The sequence below is a fragment of the Carcharhinus amblyrhynchos genome, unplaced genomic scaffold (assembly GCF_965287045.1).
Source record: "Carcharhinus amblyrhynchos unplaced genomic scaffold, sCarAmb.v2.hapA scaffold_44, whole genome shotgun sequence".
NCBI lineage: Eukaryota > Metazoa > Chordata > Chondrichthyes > Carcharhiniformes > Carcharhinidae > Carcharhinus > Carcharhinus amblyrhynchos.
In genome coordinates, this window is record NW_027649785.1 from 424,301 (window position 1) to 443,319 (window position 19,019).

Sequence of the window (19,019 nt, forward strand, 5' to 3'; positions counted from 1 at the left end):
GCTTCAGCCTGCTCAGCTGCTTTGAGTGTCCTATGAACTCAGACCCCAAGATCCTTCTGATCTTCCATATTGCCAAGAGTCCTACCATTAATATTATATTCTGCCATCCTATTTGACCTGCCAAAATGAACCACTTCACACTTATCTGGGTTGAACTCCATCTGCTACTTCTCCGCCCAGTCTTGCATCCTATCAATGTCTCGCTGCAACTTCTGACATCCCTCCACGCTATCCACAACATCTGAGCTTTGTGTCATCGGCAAACTTACCAACCCATCCCTCCACTTCCTCATCCAGGTCATTTATAAAAATTTTGAGTAAGGGTCCCAGAACAGATCCCTGGGGCACTCCACTAGTGAGCAACTGCCATGCAGAATATGACCCATCTAAACCACACTTTGCTTCTGTGGGCAAGCCAGTTCTGGATCCACAAAGCAATGTCCCCTTGGATCCCATGCCCCTTCATTTTCTCATAAGCCTTGCATGGGGCACCTTATCAAATACCTTGCTGAAGTCCATATAAACCATATCTACTGCTTTTCCTTCGTCAATGTGTTTAGACACATTCTCAAAATTCAATCAGGCTTGTAAGACACAATCTGCCTTTGACAAAGCCATGCTGACTATTTTTAATCATATTATACCTCTCAAAGTTCATAAATCCTGTCTTTCAGGATCTTCAACTTACCAACCACTGAGGTTAGGCTCACTGGCCTATAATTTCCAGGGCTATCTCTACTCCTTCCTTGAATAAGGCAACCACATCCACAATCCTCTGGAACCTCTCCCGTCTCCACTGATGCAAAGATCATCGCCAGAGGCTCAGCAATCTCCTCCCTTGCCTCCCACAGCAGTGTGGGGTACATCTGGTCCCAGTGACTTATCTAACTTGATGCTTTTCAGAAGTTCCAACACATCCTCTTTCTTAATATCTACATGCTCAAGCTTTTCAGTTCGCTGCAAGTCTGCACTACAACCATCAAGATCCTTTTCCATAGTGAATACTGAAGTAAAGTATTCATTAAGTACCTCTACTATTTCTTCCCACTGTCACACTTGATAGGTCCTATTCTTTCACGTCATATCCTCTTGCTCTTCACATACTTGTAGAATGTCTTGGGGTTTTCCTTAATCCTGCTTGCCAAGGCCTTCTCGTGACCCCTTCTGGCTCTCCTAATTTCCTCCTTAAGATCCTTCCTATTAGCCGTATACTCCTCTAGATCTCTAACATTACCCAGCTCTCTGAACCTTTTTTGTAAGCTTTTCTTGACTAGATTTATTACAGCCTTTGTACACCACGGTTCCTGTAACCTACCATAACTTCCCTGTCTCATTGGAACGTTGCTATGCAGAACTCCAGACAAATATTCCCTGAAAATTTGCACCAACCTTGTGTGCTTTCTCTATTTTTCTTCCTCTTTTCCATCTCTGATTAAACTCTTGGCCCTATGTGGCAGTGTCCAATTTTGACTGAATTGCAATGCCTGTTGGATGTTTTGCTTGAAACTCTACATTTAAATGCAAGTATTTTCAGTTTGTGCAAACTGTTTTTTTTTGTGATTATACATGTGGTTCCAGTTTGGTGAAAGCATGTTGTGATGGGTTTTGTTTTTCCCCTTGCAGTAAGTAGTGATGTCCTGCGAGGTTCTTCAGGACAAGAAGCTGCCCTTGTTCAGCAGTGGATTAACTTTGCTGAAAACGAGCTTGTCCCTCCTGCTGCAGCCTTGGTATCGAAGTCCAGCAAGTCGGTAAGTCTCCTGGTTAGGCAGTGGCTTTAAACCTCAGCGCCATTTGATCAGATTCATTAACCTGCAACTCACTGAATAGAATCACCTACCGGATGGGATGTACCCCAGGCTACTGTGGGAGAGGGGAAATTACTGAGCCTCCTGGCAATGATCTTTGCATCATAAATGGAGACAGGAGAGGTTTGAGGGTTGTGGATGTCCTTTCTTTCAAGAAAGGGAGTAGAGATAGCCCTGGAAATTATGGACCAGCAAGCCTAACCTCAGTGGTTGGTAACTTGATGGAGAAGATCCTGAGAGGCAGGATTTAAACTTTTGGAGAGGTATAATATGATTAAGAATAGTCAGCATGGCTTTGTCAAAGGCAGATCATGCCTTATGAACCTGATTGAATTTTGAGAATGTGTCTAAACTTGTGGAGGAGATTAATGCTGACCGTGGGGTTAGAGACTGGGACTCCCTAAGGCCATCTATAAAGTACAAGTCAGGAGTGAGATGGAATGCTCTCCATTTGCCTGGAGTGCAGCTCCAACAACACAAGATGACCAACACCATCCAGGACAAAGCAGCATACTTGATCAATACACCATCCAGCACCTTGAACATTAACCCCCTCCACCACCAACATGGTAGCAACCTTATGCACCATCAACAAGGTGCACCGCAGCAACTCACCAAGGCACCTTCCAATCCTTGACTGCTAGCACCCCTCCAAACCCTACATCACCCTAACTTGGAAATATATCGCTGTGGGTCAAAGCCCTGGAAATTCCTTTCTAATACCACTAGGTGTATCTACCCCAGGGACCTGCAGTGGTTCAAGAAGCCAGGCCACTCCCCCACCAACATCTTGAGGATAATTGGGGATGGGCAATAAACACCAGTGCCACTTGTGTCCTTTGAATATCCTTTTAAAATTTGCTTCCCATTGTCGTAGCTCAAAGTTGCTGTGTGGTGTCTGCCTTTTCTTTATAACCCCAATAAGAAAGTAACCCTGAAACTGGCATTGTTGGGGCTCTTGGAGTTTGCATGTTCTGCTATCAGAGAATCTACGGCACGGAGCAGGCCCTTTGGCCCAAACTGGTCTGTGCCAACCAAAAAGCCCATCTAAGCTAACCCCATTTGACCCACATCCCTGTAAATCTTTCCCATCCATGTATCTGTCCAAATGCCTTTTAAATGTTGTCAATGTCCCTGCCTCAACCACTTCCTCCAGTAGCTCATTCCACACTTCTTTTGAAAAAAAAAGGCTCCTCAGTTTCTCATTAATTCTTTAAGTTAAACCTATGCCCTCTACTTCCTGGTTTCCAACACCCTATCCATGCCTCATGATTTTATTCACCTCTAAGATCACCCCCTACACTCCAAAGGGGGAAAAAAATTCCTAGTCTGTCCAAATGCACCCTATAACTCAATCCCTTCCTGACAACATCCTTGTAAATCTCTTCTGCACTCTCTCTCTCTCTCCAGTTTATCAATATCTTTCCTATAGCAAAGCTGAACATTAATCCAGGTGTGGCCTCATTAGCATCCTGTACAACTAAAATTATCTGCTGGCCCAGAAAACTTTGCTCCTCAGCTGGGGAAACGGCGTTCCAAAGCAGTCCTGAGTTTAACCATCCCCCAGTGAAGTATCTAAGATAGGCTGAAACATCCACAATGCCTGCCTGAGTTTACCAGTATTGAATGGCCTGTGCATTCCCAGTGATTTGTACTTGGGGCTGTGTTAATCCTCTTGCACTCCCCTCTCCTGTTTCTTGCGCTGATTTTTTTTTTTGTTTTAATCAGTAAATCTCCTCACTAAATAATTTGCTGCCTGCCCACCCACACTGGGTGCAGAATGCTTCTGAGGTTCACCCCTGCTATAAATTGCCTTGACGAAATGCTGACTCCCAAGTGGGAGCCCACCCTTCCTGCTGTCTGTGGGAAATGTGAGGCTGTCAATGAAATTAATGTTCAAGGGATAGCTCTGACCTTCAGCGAGTTACAAACAGTGGTCTAAATGAACCCTCTTTACAGTGCAACAGGAAATGTGATTCTTTCAAGTTGAACTCGCCATGAAACTGACTCCTTCCCTTTGGCCACAGCAAGTTGTGATTAAAGCTAACAGTTTAAACAAAAGTTTTGGAGATGACCCACTTTTGAAGTGCAGTCGCTATTGTATTTCAGGAAACGGTTATTTGTGGGACACGGGAGTTGCTGGCTGGCCAGCATTTATTACCCAGCCCTAGTTACCCTTGAAGCTGGTGGTGAGTTCCTTGCATCACTGCAGTCCCATGTTCTGTGGGTTGACCCACAATGTCATTTAGGGAGGGAATTCCAGGATTTTGACCCAGTGACTGTGAAGGAAAGATGATCCGCACACAGCAATCTCTCTCTCTCTCAAACGGACTATAGGAATAGGCATTTTGGTAAGCCTGCTCTGCCTTTTCGAGATTGTGTGGCTGATTTGCTACCTTACCCCACGGCCCTTGACTCCCTTGTGACTTGACCCATCCAAGATCGTGGCTGACTGTTCCCAGCTGTACACCCCCCCCCCCCCCCCCCAATGACCGATCAAAAGTCTTGTCCAATTCTGCTTTCAATATAGTCAATGACCCTCTGGACAAGAAAATTTCCAAAGGCTAACAGCCCTCATGGTAGAGATTCCCCCTTTAATTCCAGCTTGAATGGAGATCCCTCGTGCCCTGACTGAGTCCTAGATTCCACCCAGCTGCATCCCAAACCCCTGAGGGGAAACATTCTCTTAATATTCACCCTATCAAGTACCCCCCCACCGCCCCAGGCCTTGTATTTTACAATAAATTGAGGTGGTAGTGGTATGGTTGCTGGATTTGTAATCTAGAGACCCAGGGTAATGCTCTGGGGGTGCAGGTTCAAATCCCACCACAGTCTAATGATTTCCATGAAACCGAAAACCCACCTGGTTCAGTAATGTTCTTTAGGGAAGGAAATTTGCTGTCTTTAGCCAGTCTGACCTGCATGTGAGTCCAGACCCATAGCAATGGTCTTGAATGTCCCCTCAACTGCCTGGCAAGTCACTCATTTCAAGGGCAGTTAAGGATGGCAATAAATACCAACTCAGCCAGCAGTGCCCACATCCAATGAACAAATTAAGAAAAAACATTCCCCCTCATCACCCTTGTTCTAAACAGTGATAAATATAGACCTAAACTCCTCCATAGAGGTTTACAGCACAGAAACAGGCCATTCAGCCCAACTTGTCCATGCAGCTTTTTTGACCCCCCTTAAGCTAGCCTAAATTGTCCACATTTGGCCCATATCCCTCTATACCCATCTTACCCATGTAATTATCAGAATGCTTTTTAAAAGACAATTGTATCCACCTCCTTTTATCTCTCGCTGCTTGGTGTGCGTGGGTCCGTCCGTCCATGTCCGTGTCCCCCTTCTGGAGTGCGCCTCCTCACTTTAAACTTATGCAGTCTAGTTTTAGACTCCCTTTTTTTTGGGGAAAAGATATTGACTATCTAGCTGATCTGTGCCATTCATTATTTTAAAGACCTCTAAGATCATCCTTGCGTCCTGGAGGAAAAGGTCCCAGCTTCTCTTATAACTCAAACCATCTGGACTCTTTGTGGTTTAATATCCTTTCTATAATAGGGTGACCAGTACTGTGCACAGTTGAACTTCTCAACCTTTCCTCAGACCCTTTATTCAGAAGCTGCTGTGTAAATTATCACTGCATTGCTTCTAATACGAGTGTCCCCTTGAGGGGACCAGACTGTATATAGTACTCCAGGTGCAGGGCATCCAGTTCCCTCCACTCAACAGGAGTAGAAGAGCAAACCTATTTTCCCAACAAACATTTCTTGCCCACTCACTTAACCTATCACATTGCTGCTCACATAGCAGATGGTCACTTTTTTGGGGGACTTTAGCCAACATATACTCATCCCCAGTTGCTTTTGAGGAAGTGATTTGAGTGAAATGCAGAACTGGAAAAAGCTTTTCTTCAACATCCTGGGTGTTGCCACTGACCAGGAACTGAACTGTCAGCCAATGAAATATTGTGGCTACAAGAGTGGGGGAAAGGCCCTGTCCACTATCTCAGCAAATCGGGAATGTGATGGAATGCTCTCCTCTTGCCTGGATGAGAGGGCATTCGTTGCACCATCCAGGACCAAGCCTGCTTGATTAGTACCCCATCAATCATTTTCAGCATTCACTCCCTCTATCACCAACCCACAGTGGCAATAGTGTGTACCATCTCCAGGATGCACTGCAGCAAGTTACCAAGCCTCCTCAAACCTGTGACTTTTTGCCACCTAGAACAAGGGCAGCAGATACATGGAAACGCCAGTAAAGTTCCCTCCCAGTCTCGCACCATCCTGATTTCAGAATGCTACAGTGCAGAAGAGGCCCTTTGGCCCATCAAGCCTGCACTAACACACGAAAAGCCCTAACCTGCCCACCTAATCCCACTTGGCCCATGGCACACCATAACATTCAAGGCTAAGTACTCATCCAGGTACTTAAAGGATGTGAGGCATTGCACCTCCACCACCATCCCAGGCAGTGCATTCCTGACCCTCACCATCCTCTCGGTAAAGTTGTTTCTCAAATCCCCCTAAACCTCCCGCCCCTCACTTTTAACTTGTCCCCTCATAACTGATCCTTCAACTAAGGGGAACAGCTCCCTATCCATCCTGTCCATGCCCCTCATAATCTTGAACACTTCAATCAGGTCACCCCTCAGTCTTCTCTGCTCCAGTGAAAACAGCCCAAGCCTATCCAATCTCTCTTCATAGCTTAAACGTTCCACCCCAGGCAGCATCCTGGTGAATCTCCTCTGCACCCCCTCCAGTGCGTTCACATCTCCCCTATAGTGGGGCAGCCAGAACTGTACACAGTACTCCAGCTGTGGCCTCAAGTTGTATACAATTCCACAACTTTTGCTTTTGTAGTCTATATCTCGATTGATAAAGGTGAGAATGTGCCATGTGTCTTTTCCATCACCCTATGAAGCTGCTTTCCTGCCTTCGGTCCCTTTGCTCTTGACTTCCCAGTGTCAGACCTTTCATAGTATACTTCCTTGTCAAATTAATCCTTACAAAATGCATCACCTCTCACTTTTCAGTCTTAAATTCCATCTGCTGCTTATCCACCCATTTGGCCATCTCATCTATATCTTCCTGTAACCCAAGACGTTCAACCTCAGTTAACCACCTGGCCAATCTTCGTGTCATCAGCAAACTTACTGATCCTGCCTCCCACATAGTCACCTGTCATTTGTATAAATGGTGGCCCAGCACAGATCCGTGTGGTACATCACTGGCCTCCAGTCACTAAAGCAGCGTCTGTCATCACCCTCGTCTCCTACTGCCAGACTGATTATGAATCCACCTTATCAGATCATTCTGTATCCCATGTGCTTTAAGTCTCCCATGTGGGACTTTGCTGAAATCCATGTAAATTACATTAGCTGTACTACCCTCACCCAGATACTGATACATGGCCAACATATTCAATCAAATTTGTTAGGCATGACCTCTCTCTGACAAAACCATGCTGACTATCCCTGATCAACCTTGCCTCTCCAAATGGAGATGGATTCCCTCCTTCAGAATCTTCTCCAGTAGTTTCTCAACCACAGACGTGAGACTCACTGGTCTGTAGTTCCCTGGCTTGTCTCTACAACCTTTCTTAAATGGTGGGGCCATATGAGCTGTTCTCCAGTCCTCTGGCACCTCCCCGGTAAGAAGTCTCACAACATGACCTCCCTAGTGGCCAGGGAGGAGTTAAAAAATTTGGGTCAGAGCCCCTGCAAATTCTTCCCTCGCCTCAACAGCCTGATTTGTCTGCACCTGAAATTTGTCACTTAAGTTTGCCAGTACCTGGTCATTCCCTATGATTTTTCTCGAGTCTGAGTTCCATAAATACCTCCACCTCATGGTGAGCACATGTGAAATATTTATTTAACACTCTCTACCAAAGTCCTCTGCCTCCACTGACAGATTTCATCACCCCCCCCCCCCCACGCGCGCGCCCCCCCCCCCCCCCCCCCCCCCCCAATGGGCCTGAATCTTTCCCTGGTTATCCTCTTCCCCGTTAATGTACTTATAGATTTTAGGATTTTCACTACTTTTACCAGACGTGCAACTACATTGTTCCTTCACTGTTGCTGGATCCAAATTCTGGAACTCCCTGATGGCACTGGGTACATTTGTACGACATGGACTGCAACAGTTGAAGGAAGAAACCCCACAACACCAGCCCCAGTCCAACACCAGCATCTCCACATCATGACAGTTCAAGGAGGGAGCTCACCACCTCCAGGCAATTGGAGAGTAGTACCTGAGTACTGTGTATAGTTCGGTCTCCCCCAACCAATGATGCCCACTTCTATGAATTTAAAAAAAAAATTGAATATCAGTGACCCAGATAGGTTCTTAAGACAGTCACCATTATATTCTTCCCCCTGATTTTTATTTAATTCAGTTTTCTGCAGCAACTGTGGTGGAATTTGAACTCTTAGACTAAAATTAGTGATCTAGAGATAAGTAAGAGAGCTTCATCAGAAACAGGCTATTTGGCCCCTTGAGCCTGCTCTGCTGTTCAATGCAGTCATGGCTGATCTGATTATGGCTTTAACTCCATTTTCTTGCCTGCAAATATGTACAATTACCCAGCCCACTGCTCTCTGTGGGAGAGAATTCCACAGACTGATAGGAGACCCTTTAATTTTTAAACACAGTCGCCTAGTTTGAGATTTCCCCCGAAGGGGAAACATCCCCTTCAGGGTCTTGTTTCAAGAAGATCGCTCTTTATTCAAAACTCCAATGTAAAAGTTCCAGCATCTGGAACTGCATCATTGGGTACACACAGTAAGAAGTCTGACAAATCGGTTGGACTTAAACCTGGTGTTGTCAGACTTCTTACTGTGTTTACCCCAGTCCAACACCGGCATCTCTACATCATTGGGTATGGCCAGGCCCAAGAACTGCAATGTGTGTACCAAAGTTCTGTTGAAATGTCATTTAGTCTTTAGTACTGCTTACAGATGAACAAACTGGGACACCAACATTTCCTCTCTCCCTCCCCACCTTTAGTGGAGGAGGAAGTAAAGCAGTGCCTTGTGAAGATGAAGCTTCTTAGGGTTTGAAATCTTTTTTGAGATTCAGTACCCCAGAGATCAGTGAAGACTGGGTCACTGGATATATTTGATGCTGAGTTGAACAGACTTTCCAAGTAGAAGGGAGTTGTAGGAAAGTGGAGTTAAAACCCTGATCTTATTGAATAGTGAAGCGTCTCCAAAGGAAGAGGGAATTGACTTCTCCCACTTTGCATTAACACCTTTGGACTTACTAGGTCTGCAACACAACCATGTTATATGGAAAATAAGGAAAAATTACCAAGTCAGGCAGTATCTGTGGTCAAAAAAGACAAACAACTATTATGTTGCCATTTGTGTCCAAACAATTGGAAGAAAACTAACATTTGGGAAGAGTCAGACATTGGGGTAAAAGTCCAACCCCTTCCTGAACAAGATGCCCAATTCTTTCCTGATCACTTAAGATGCCTGTTGCTTTGTAAGTACAAAGTATAGACCTGTGTGATGTTAAAAGACTTGCCATTCTGTTCTGCCAAGGATGTTTGAGGCGTTGGGGTGGTCTCTGTGGGGTTGCATTACAATAATTTGTAGAAGGCTGCACCTTCTGTGCTCAGTATAAGATGCACTATACCAGTGGGCCAAAGCAGTCTTACAAATGTTGCTCATAACTAACTTATACTCCCTGCGTCTATTTTATAAAGCCCTCCTGCTTCTGGCATGCCTTTTTTGACCACTTTCCCAACTGTCCTGTGTGAACACAAGGTCTCCCTGCACTCCTTTTTAGAGTTATCCTTTTTTATATTGTAGCCTCTTGCATTTCTCGTGAATGTTTCACTTCATACTGCCCATCTCATCAAACTATCCGATGCTTCCTTGTCCTCTCTAGGTCACTCTCTTATCTGTGAATGTTTGTGCTGTGTTTGCCAGTCTAGGTGATTTAATATACACGCTCTTACTCTGCAGGTGGCTGAGTGTGCTGAAGCAGATGTGAAGAAAGTACTGGGGTTGCTGAATGATCACCTCTCTGGCCGGACATACCTGGTCAGTGAGCACGTCACTCTAGCCGACATCACGCTGGTGTGCGCCATGCTGGGACTCTTCAAAGTAAGGATTGCCTGGTGCCCGATCAGTTTCCTGCCTCCTGACTGTTTTATAATATCCAATGAAGCACAGGTGACCCTCACTGGCACTGTGCTTTACAGCCTCTGTATTTGTTAACAAATGTTCCACTTGTCATTCCTGAGGATAATTGATCTTCTGTTGGTCTAGATATTTGTTTGAGGTCACTAATACCACAGGGCTTTCAGAATCTGACTTTTTTTTTCAGCCAAATTGAAATTTGACATTTTTGGTTCAATAGAATTATAGAATCCCAACTGTGCAGGAGGAGGCCATTCAGCCCTTTTGAGTCCTACCCCAACAACCCCACATATTTATCCTTCAAATCGCTCTGACACTGAGGAGCAACTTCCACTTGACTAACCCACACCTTTGGACTGTGGGAGGAAACCCATGCAAACATGGGGAGAATGTGCAAATTCTAAAAAAGACAGTTACCCAAGCTGGACATTGAACCCAGGTCCCTGGTGCTGAGGCAGCAGTGCTAACCAGTGTGCTGCCCTGCCCTGCCTGTAGGTGGATGATGGCTTATTACTTTGGTCACTGAGGAGGGGGGTAGAAATGCTGTTAGTGTTTTATCTGCCAGATTCTCAAGGGAGCGTATATTAGTCTGGACTCCAGACCTGACTTTTTTTTAATTATCAGACTGTGCAGCTCAATTAATGGTGTGATGTTTCAGATCTCTACTATGGGTCAGAGCTGAGCTAGAATGTAACTGTTATTGGATGTGATGAAGTTCTTCAGATTTGTCTGAAGAAACTGCTTATCTGTAGTCTATCTATTTTGTTTCATCAGGTATCAAATCTGTGATTGCTGTCTGTTTCCTTTGATCTGGAATCTGTGGATGACTTCCAAACTAGTCTCAACCTGATCCTTAAATCCTAGTGGTGCCTTGCCTCTGGTCATAGAACATAGAACATTACAGCGCAGAACAGGCCCTTCGGATCTCTTAAACGCCCCCAAACTAGGTGCATTTACAACTGCAGCAGGCAGGGCATTCCAATCCCTCACCACCCTCTGGGTAAAGAACCTACCCCTGACATCCGTCCTATAACTACCCCCCCCTTAATTTAAAGCCATGCCCCCTCGTGCTAGGTTTCTCCATCTGAGGAAAAAGGCTATCACTATCCACCCTATCTAAACCTCTAATCATCTTATATGTTTCAATAAGATCCCCTCTTAGCCGCCGCCTTTCTAGCAAAAACAACCCCAAATCCCTCAGTCTCTCCTCATAGGACCTCCCCCTCCATACCAGGCAACATCCTGGTAAACCTCCTCTGCACCCTCTCCAAAGCCTCCACATCCTTCCTATAATGTGGGGACCAGAACTACACACATTACTCCAAGTGCGGCCGCACCAGAGTTGTGTACAGTTGCAACATGACGCTGCGACTCCTAAATTCAATCCCCCTACCAATAAACGCCAAGACACTGTATGCCACCTTATGTATTTATTGGCCCATTTGTAGGGATGGGGTATAAACTTCAAAAGAGCCATGTGTCCTATTTCTTGGCAGCCGTCTCTAATGTCTTCCCATCCAACTGTTTTCCAGTCCTGAGTTTGTGCAAGAACCTCCCAGTCTCAAAACTGCCTCCCCTTGATACAATATGGCTCTCTATAGTTGACCAACACTCTTCCTGATTTGAGTGTCTACAAAGAGTTAGAATTTCATAGAATCCTACAGTGCAGAAGGAGGCCATTCAGCCTATCAAGTCTGCACCAACCACAATCCCACACAGGCCCTATCCCCATGCATTTACCCTAGCTAATTCCACTGTTTACTAAGGACAATTTACATGGTTAACCCATCTAACATGCTTGTCTTTGGACTGTAGGAGGAAACCAGAGCACCTGGAGGAAACCCACGCAGACTCAAGCCAGGAATTAAACACGGGTCCCTGGCGCTGAGAGGCATCAGTGCTAACCACTGTGCCGCTTCTTTAATTTCCTGCCTTTTCCACCCCAATCCAAATATATCCAGAATTGTAGTAAGAAAGCAGAGTACCTGGCTTCTCCTCCTAATGTTTAATTAGGCTATTTCTTAACATGATTGGCCTTTTAAACCTCTCCTGTATCGACTGTGTGCCTTGTACAAGTCTGGCATCTTTAGTAAGGGTGGCACAGTAGCACAGTGGTTAGCACTGCTGCTTCACAGCTCCAGGGTCCTGGGTTCGGTTCCCGGCTCAAGTCACTGTGGAGTCTGCATGTTCTCCTCATGTCTGTGTGGGTTCCCTTCCACAGTCCAAAGATGTGCGGGTTAGGTTGATTGGCCATGCTAAGAAATTGCCCCTTAGTGTCCAGGGATGTGTAGGTTAGAGGGATTAGTGGGTATAATATATGTAGGGATATGGGGGTAGGGCCTGGGTGGGATTGTGATCGGGCCAAAGGGCCTCTTTCTGCACTGTAGGGTTTCTATGATTCTATGATCTTCACTTTTTGGGTGATTTGGATCCTGGGGAAAGTTCACTGGGTGCCTCAGAATACCATCTCCTCTCTCACTGGGCCTGAATCAGAACTCATTGCAGATTTAGTGACCCCCTGTTCAGAAATGCTGAAGGTATTTGTCGTCAGATTCTAGGTTGGGTACAGGATCCAGGTTCCCATTTCCCCAGTGCTGTGGGCACCAAGGCACAAATAGAATTTTTCTATTTGGATTCTGTACTGGCCCATCCAAGATAGAATTTGAGAGCAGATGACTTTGCTTCTGATTTCAAGTGGATTTTGTGTGCAAGTTATTCCTTAAATCAGTGGATCATAAAAAAAACTTGCAGAATGTACCATGTGTGACAATTGAATTGCTGCTTGAGTTGGTGCTGAATGGCCTCAAACATTGTGCAATTCTGCAAACTATCCTCTTATTTTCCCCATTTAACCTAAATGCAAATTGTAGTCCTCAGTCCCCACCTGACCCCAAACATCTGCTAACCAATGCCACCTATCACTGCTTGGCCAAGCAAACTTGACTGGCTCTGGTGTTCTTATCTTTATCTCTTGTCAGACCCAAATCAGAACTGGTTTCTTGCAAACTTGCTTAATCCCCAATCTGATTGTGGAGAACTGTTAAGAATCTTGATGCTGAGGTGAAGCAACCTAATGTATTGACAAATGGCTTGGAGAGATCCTGGTTTACGTTAGCCTGCGCTAAATGTGGTTTGGTGTTACTGGTCCATATCGTGGCTCATAAAATCACTGCAGTATAGAAGGAGGCCATTTGGCCCATCATGCCTGCAATGACAACCATCCCAGTCAGGCACTAACCATGTAACCCTGTGTATTTACCCTGTTAATCCCCTGACACTAAAGGACAATTTAACATGGCCAATCCACCTAACCTGCACATCTTTTGGAGTGTGGGAAGAAACCCACACAGATGCTGAGTGTGTGAACTCCACAGTCACCCTGAATTGAACTAGGTCCCTGGTGCTGAGGCAGCAGTACTAATCACCATCTTGAAGCTCTTGGCAATTTGAGTGAAAAAAATGAGGACTGTGCTTTATTGGCAATTGTCTCATAATTGAAGGTCGTTACTAATGTAGAGCTGTGTCCAGATAATACCAGAGGGAGGGATCCAGCAACTGGATGTTTGCCTGATCTAGTCACATCCCAGAACCATTAGGGCTTAACAAACTGTACCCAAGAAGGAGGACCTGCTTCCAGTTGGTCACTAAATGTCAACCCTTTCTGTGTCTGGAAATTGGTAACATGGTGAGGATTAAAACCATTCTTCAACTCTTCTTAAAAACCCAAACTTTAAAACCATGGTGCATTGTCATTCAGATCAATCTGTAAATATTAACACGAAGTGGATTGATTTCAAATTAAGAATGCCTGAAGATATCAGCTAACTAGCTGTGAACCCTTCATACCATGTGTAAACAGGAACTCCTTTAATCTGCCAGAATTATTGCTGCAATTTATTTTCCAAAGGAGATATCATTAGTGAAGGGTCTAGGATCTATAATATGAAAAACTAAAGCTTCAACTTGCCCACTTTGCAGTGTCTTCACAAGTCTTCTGATGTTGCTACTTAACCATTTCCAATTGCCACACTCCTGGTGTTTTCTTTAAACGTGCAGCAAGCACTGGGACAGTTATCACTGGGTGAGAGTTGAAATCTGTGTACTGCCCCATACAAGCTTTAAGTGCTCTACACTTTTTTTGTCCAGGATTGCCACAACTTTCACTACACCAGTGCCTCCCATTCTACATGGCACTGAGCCCCAGGTGCATTCATACCTTTGGGGGAAGCAGATGCTGTTGGCTTCAAATTGTGCAAGTTCTGGACTCTTGGCATACGGGATAAGCAGATGTCTCATTGTGTTTCCCAATGATGGGGGTGAAGAAGTGTCTTCTCTCTCGTGGTGAATGTGTGGAATTTGCTATCACATAATGTAGTTGAGGCCAAAATGTCTGATTTAAGAAATTAGATATGTCTCTTCAGGCTAAAGGGATATGGGGAGGGGGGGGTGGGCAGGAGGAGAGAACTGGGATCAGGATATTGAATTTGATCAACCATTATCTAGATGAATGGTGGAGCAGACTTGTAGGGCTGAATGACCTCCTGCTGCTTCTAGTTTCTGTTTTTTTTTGTTTTAATGCGTGAATTGTGTAGAAACAACTCTGGGAATCAAAGTGGCTAAGATTTGGAGATGATTAAATTTCAACAAATGACCAATTTTTAAATGAAGTTGCTTTCATATTCTTTGACTAGTTGGTGTTCCCTTAAATGGAGCCAGCTAATTGTTTTTTTTTCTTTTGGACAGTATTAGCTACTGTCGCAGATCAATATTTCCTTCCAATAATACAAGTTTCTGAACTGTGCTACGCTATTACCCAATGTCTTGACTGTGTATAGTTTGAAGTCTGTAAAATAACAAAGATGAGGGGCAAAGATAGTCAACATCTTTTCCCAAAGTTAAGGGAGTCTAAAACTAGAAGGGATTGGTTTAAGGTGAGGGGGGAGAGAAACCAAAAGGTTGAGTGGCAATTTTTCACTTAGGGTGGTATGTCTGCAGCGAGGTGGCAGTAGAGGCAGGTACAATTTGTCTTAAAGCACTATGACAGTTAATGAAAAGATGGATATAGAAGGATATGGGCCAAATGCAGGCAATTGGAATTAGCTTAGTGGTTTTAAAAAAAAAAGCAGCATGGACAAGTTGGGCCAAAGAGCCTGTTTCTATGCTGTAAACATGACTGACCAGCTTGAGACTTAGTAGCTCCAGTATCTCTAGAGATGTACAAGGCACATCAAGCACTCCGTTCTCTCCAATCTGCTCTTGTCACTGCAGTGTCTTGACCAGCTGGAGGTCTGACATCTGTCACCACTTCATCTTGGGTTGTCCCCTGCCCCTTCTGCAGGAAAGAGGGCAGGGTGGTGGAGGGAAAGAATAGAGAATTCTCCTGGGTGTTTGGAGAAGGATGGTGTACTTATCCAGGATTTCTGCTCTGAATAGCATTCCCCAGAAGAGGTCCCAGGGTTGCACGCATTCAGGCCCCAAAAGAGAAAATGCTGGAAAATCTGAGGTCTGGCACCATCTGTAAAGAGAGGAAAGAGCTGATGTTTTGAGTCCAGTCTGGAAACTCAACATCAGTCTTTTTTCTCCTTTAAAGATGCTGCCAGACCTGTTGAGATTTTCCAGCATTTTCTTTTTTGGTTTCCCATTCCAGCATCTGCAGTAATTTTTTTTTTGTATCATATGCATTCGGATGTCTGGTAAGGAGAGATCGATTTCTATTGTGATGCTCTCTGTAGCTGTGGCTCTGGAGCTGTCGTTGCAAACATAACCCTAATTTGTCTGACTTTGGTTTGTGTTGATTAGAGTTGGGGCTCTTGAATAATGCTTTCTCCCAGTTTGTATCCATTTCAGACAGCTGCCCAGCGATGGGATCAACAATTTAATTGTAAAAATTCAGTAACTGCCCCAGGTTATTTGTATTGGGGGCAATAAACCTGAATTTTTTTCAGTTAACTTCAGTCTTTTCCAAGGTCACCAGTAAATGTGCTTTTTGTTTCTTTAGGTCTTGGATCCCTCTGTGAGGGAGAAGTATGGTGATGTAGACCGTTGGTTTACTACATGTCTTAATCAGCCCCCATTCCAGAAAGTACTGGCAGAGGTGAAGCCAGCTGACCTGTATGCAGGTAAGGAGATTGAATAGACTGGGTCTGTACTCGTTGGAGTTTAGAAGGCTGAGAGGGGGGATCTTATAGAGACGTATAAGATAATGAAGGGGCTGGATAGGGTAGAGGTAGAGAGATTCTTCCTGCTTAGGACGACAGGACTAGAGGACACAGCCTCAAGATTGGTGGGGGGGGGGGGGGGGGAAGCGGCAGTTGAGGAGGAACTTCTTCACTCAAAGGGTGGTGAATCTCTGGAATTCTCTGCCCGTTGAAGTGGTGGAGGCTACCTCGCTGAATATATTTAAGTCACAGGTAGATAGGTTTCTGATAGACAGGGGAGAAAGTGGGAAAGTGGAACTGATTGATCTTATTGAATGGTGGAGCAGGCTCAAAGGGCTAGATGGCCGCCTCCTGCTCCTATTTCTCATGTAAGGAACAATGGGCAGGGGCTACAAGGTACTGTTTATAATGGGCATGGGAGTTGAGGCACCTTCATGCTGTTATGACCATGGGATAGTGCCCAACTCAACACATTTGGGTTGCATGGTATGAATCCTGATTTGGACAAATCTCCCACAAGATAGATGCAGGTCCTCCTGTTTCCAAATGCATATCAGTACTCCAGTCCCCACCACCTATTTGAGCCCCATTTTTCATTATTGCCACTACACCTTTGTCTCCTACGGCTAGCTATTTGTGCTTGTAGCTCACCAAGCTTATTCACCACGTTGTGCACTGTGGAATTTGTCTTTGAGGCTTTGAGATCAAGGAGCAAAAACCCAAGACATGGGAGTATAACTATCTGGGGACTGGATACTGCTCTATCTTGTACTGAAGACAGGTGTTTATCAGCAATAACTAGGTTTTCTAAACTTACTTTCTCTATTGTCACAAATAGGCTTACATGGAGTTACTGTGAAAATCCCTGAGTTGCCACACTCCAGTGCCTGTTTGGGTACACTGAGGGAGAATTTACTATGGCCAATATACCTAACCAGCGCATCTCAGACTTCAGTGACCCAAACCAGGAATTGAACCCAGAAATGTAGTCACGGGTGAGGTGCCTTAATATTGGAGAGTGGCAAATGTGCCTTTGCTTAAAAAGGGCTGCAGGGAAAAGCCTGGGAACTATAGGCCAGTGAGCCTCATGTCTGTGGTGGGTAGATTGTTGGAAGGTATTTTTGAGAGGATCTACAGACATTTGGAGATGCAAGTACTTATTAGGGACAGTCAGCACGGGTTTGAGTGGAAAATCATGTCTCTCAAATTTGGTTTTTTTTTTGTTTTTGAAGGGGTAAACAAGAAGTTAGATGAGGGCAGTGCAGTTGATGTTGTCTACATTGACTTTAGCAAGGCCTTTGACAAGGTACTGCATGGTAGGTTGTTGCATAAAGTTAAATCTCACAGGATCCAGGGTGAGGTATCTAAATGGATACAAAATTGGCTTCTTGACAGAAGCCAGAGGATAGTTGTAGAGAATTGTTTTTCAAACTGGAAGCGTATGACCAACAGTGTGCATGATCTGGAGCAGTGCGCCTCAGGGGTCAGTGCTGGGTCCATTGTTATTTGTCATATTAATGATTTGGATGAGAATATAGGGGGGTATGGTTAGTAAGCTTACAGATAACACCAAGACTAGTGGCATGGTGGAACATGAGGAAGGTTATCTCCAATTGCAGTAGGATCTTGATCAGTTGGGCTGGTGGGCTGACGAATGGCAGATGGAGTTTAATTTAGACAAATGCAAGGTAATGCATTTTGGTAGACTGAACTAGGGCAGGACTTGCTCAGTTAATGGTAGGGTGCTGGGGAGAGTTATAGAACAAAGATCTAGGGGTACATGTTCATGGTTCCTTGAAAGTGGAGTCACAGGTGGACAGAGTGGTGAAGAAGGCATTTGGCTTAGTTTCATCAGTCAGAACATTTGAATACAGGAGTTGGAATGTCTTGTTGTACAAGACATTGGTAAGGCCACACTTAAGAATACTGTGTAATTCTGGTCACCCTATTATAGAAAGGATATTATTAAAGTACGAAGAGTGCAGAAAAGATTTACTAGGATGCTACTGGATTGAGTTATAAGGAGAGTCTGAATAGACTGGGACTTTTTTCTCTGGAGTGTAGGAGTGATCTTTAGAGGTCTATAAAATAATGAAGGGCACAGACAAAGTAGATAGTCGATATTGTTTCCCAAAGGCAGGAGAGTCTAAAACTAGAGGACATAGGTTTAAGATGACAGGAGAGAGATACAGAAGTGTCCAGAGGGGTAATTTGTTTTCAGAGGATGGTGAGTGTCTGGAACAAGCTGCTCGAGGTGGTAGTAGAGGCAGCTACTATTTTAACTTTAAAAAGCATTTGGATAGTTACATGGGTATAGAGGGATATGGGCTAAATGTGGGTGATTGGAATTAGCTTGGGCTTTTAAAAAAAGCGGCATGGACAAGTTGGGCTGAAGGGCCTGTTTCCATGTTGTAAACCTCTGACTGAGGCAGCAGTGCAAACATCTGTACCACAAGATTAACAAAGCTGTCACTGGCACAAGGTGAAGAGTGTTAATGATTGCATTAAGGTCTCAAGTGCTCATAATGGCACCAAGGGAAGATAGCTGAATGTGTTAATACAAGAGGTTGGTGCTCAATGAAAGCAAAACTGAAAACCAGGGGGGTGGTGGTTGGCAGGGTAGCAGAATCATTGGTTTTAGGATAAACCAGAGAATCCAAGGGGTCGAGACTTTGTTCTTGTACAATAGAGACTCTGCAAGAACACAGAGGTTGATTGAACTAGCTGAAGTGTACATTAATGCTTAGAATCATAGAATTCCTACAGTGCAGAAGGAGGCCATTTGGCCCATTGAGTCTGCACTGACCACAATCCCACCCAGCTCCTTTCCGTGCAACCCCATGCATTTACCCTGCTGGTCCCCCAACACCAAAGGTGCAATTTAGCAAGGCCAATCCACCTAAC

General features: G+C 44.7%; 1 protein-coding gene across 1 annotated transcript in view; it reads left to right on the forward strand.

Moving 5' to 3' along the window:
- The window catches only part of LOC145337164 (elongation factor 1-gamma-like), a 52,098-nt gene that overhangs the window by 24,468 nt on the left and 8,611 nt on the right, over window positions 1-19,019 (forward strand). The window contains 3 exon segments of the mRNA XM_080181954.1: window positions 1,624-1,735; window positions 9,750-9,921; window positions 15,956-16,076. Coding sequence (XP_080038080.1) covers window positions 1,624-1,735; window positions 9,750-9,921; window positions 15,956-16,076 — 405 coding nt within the window.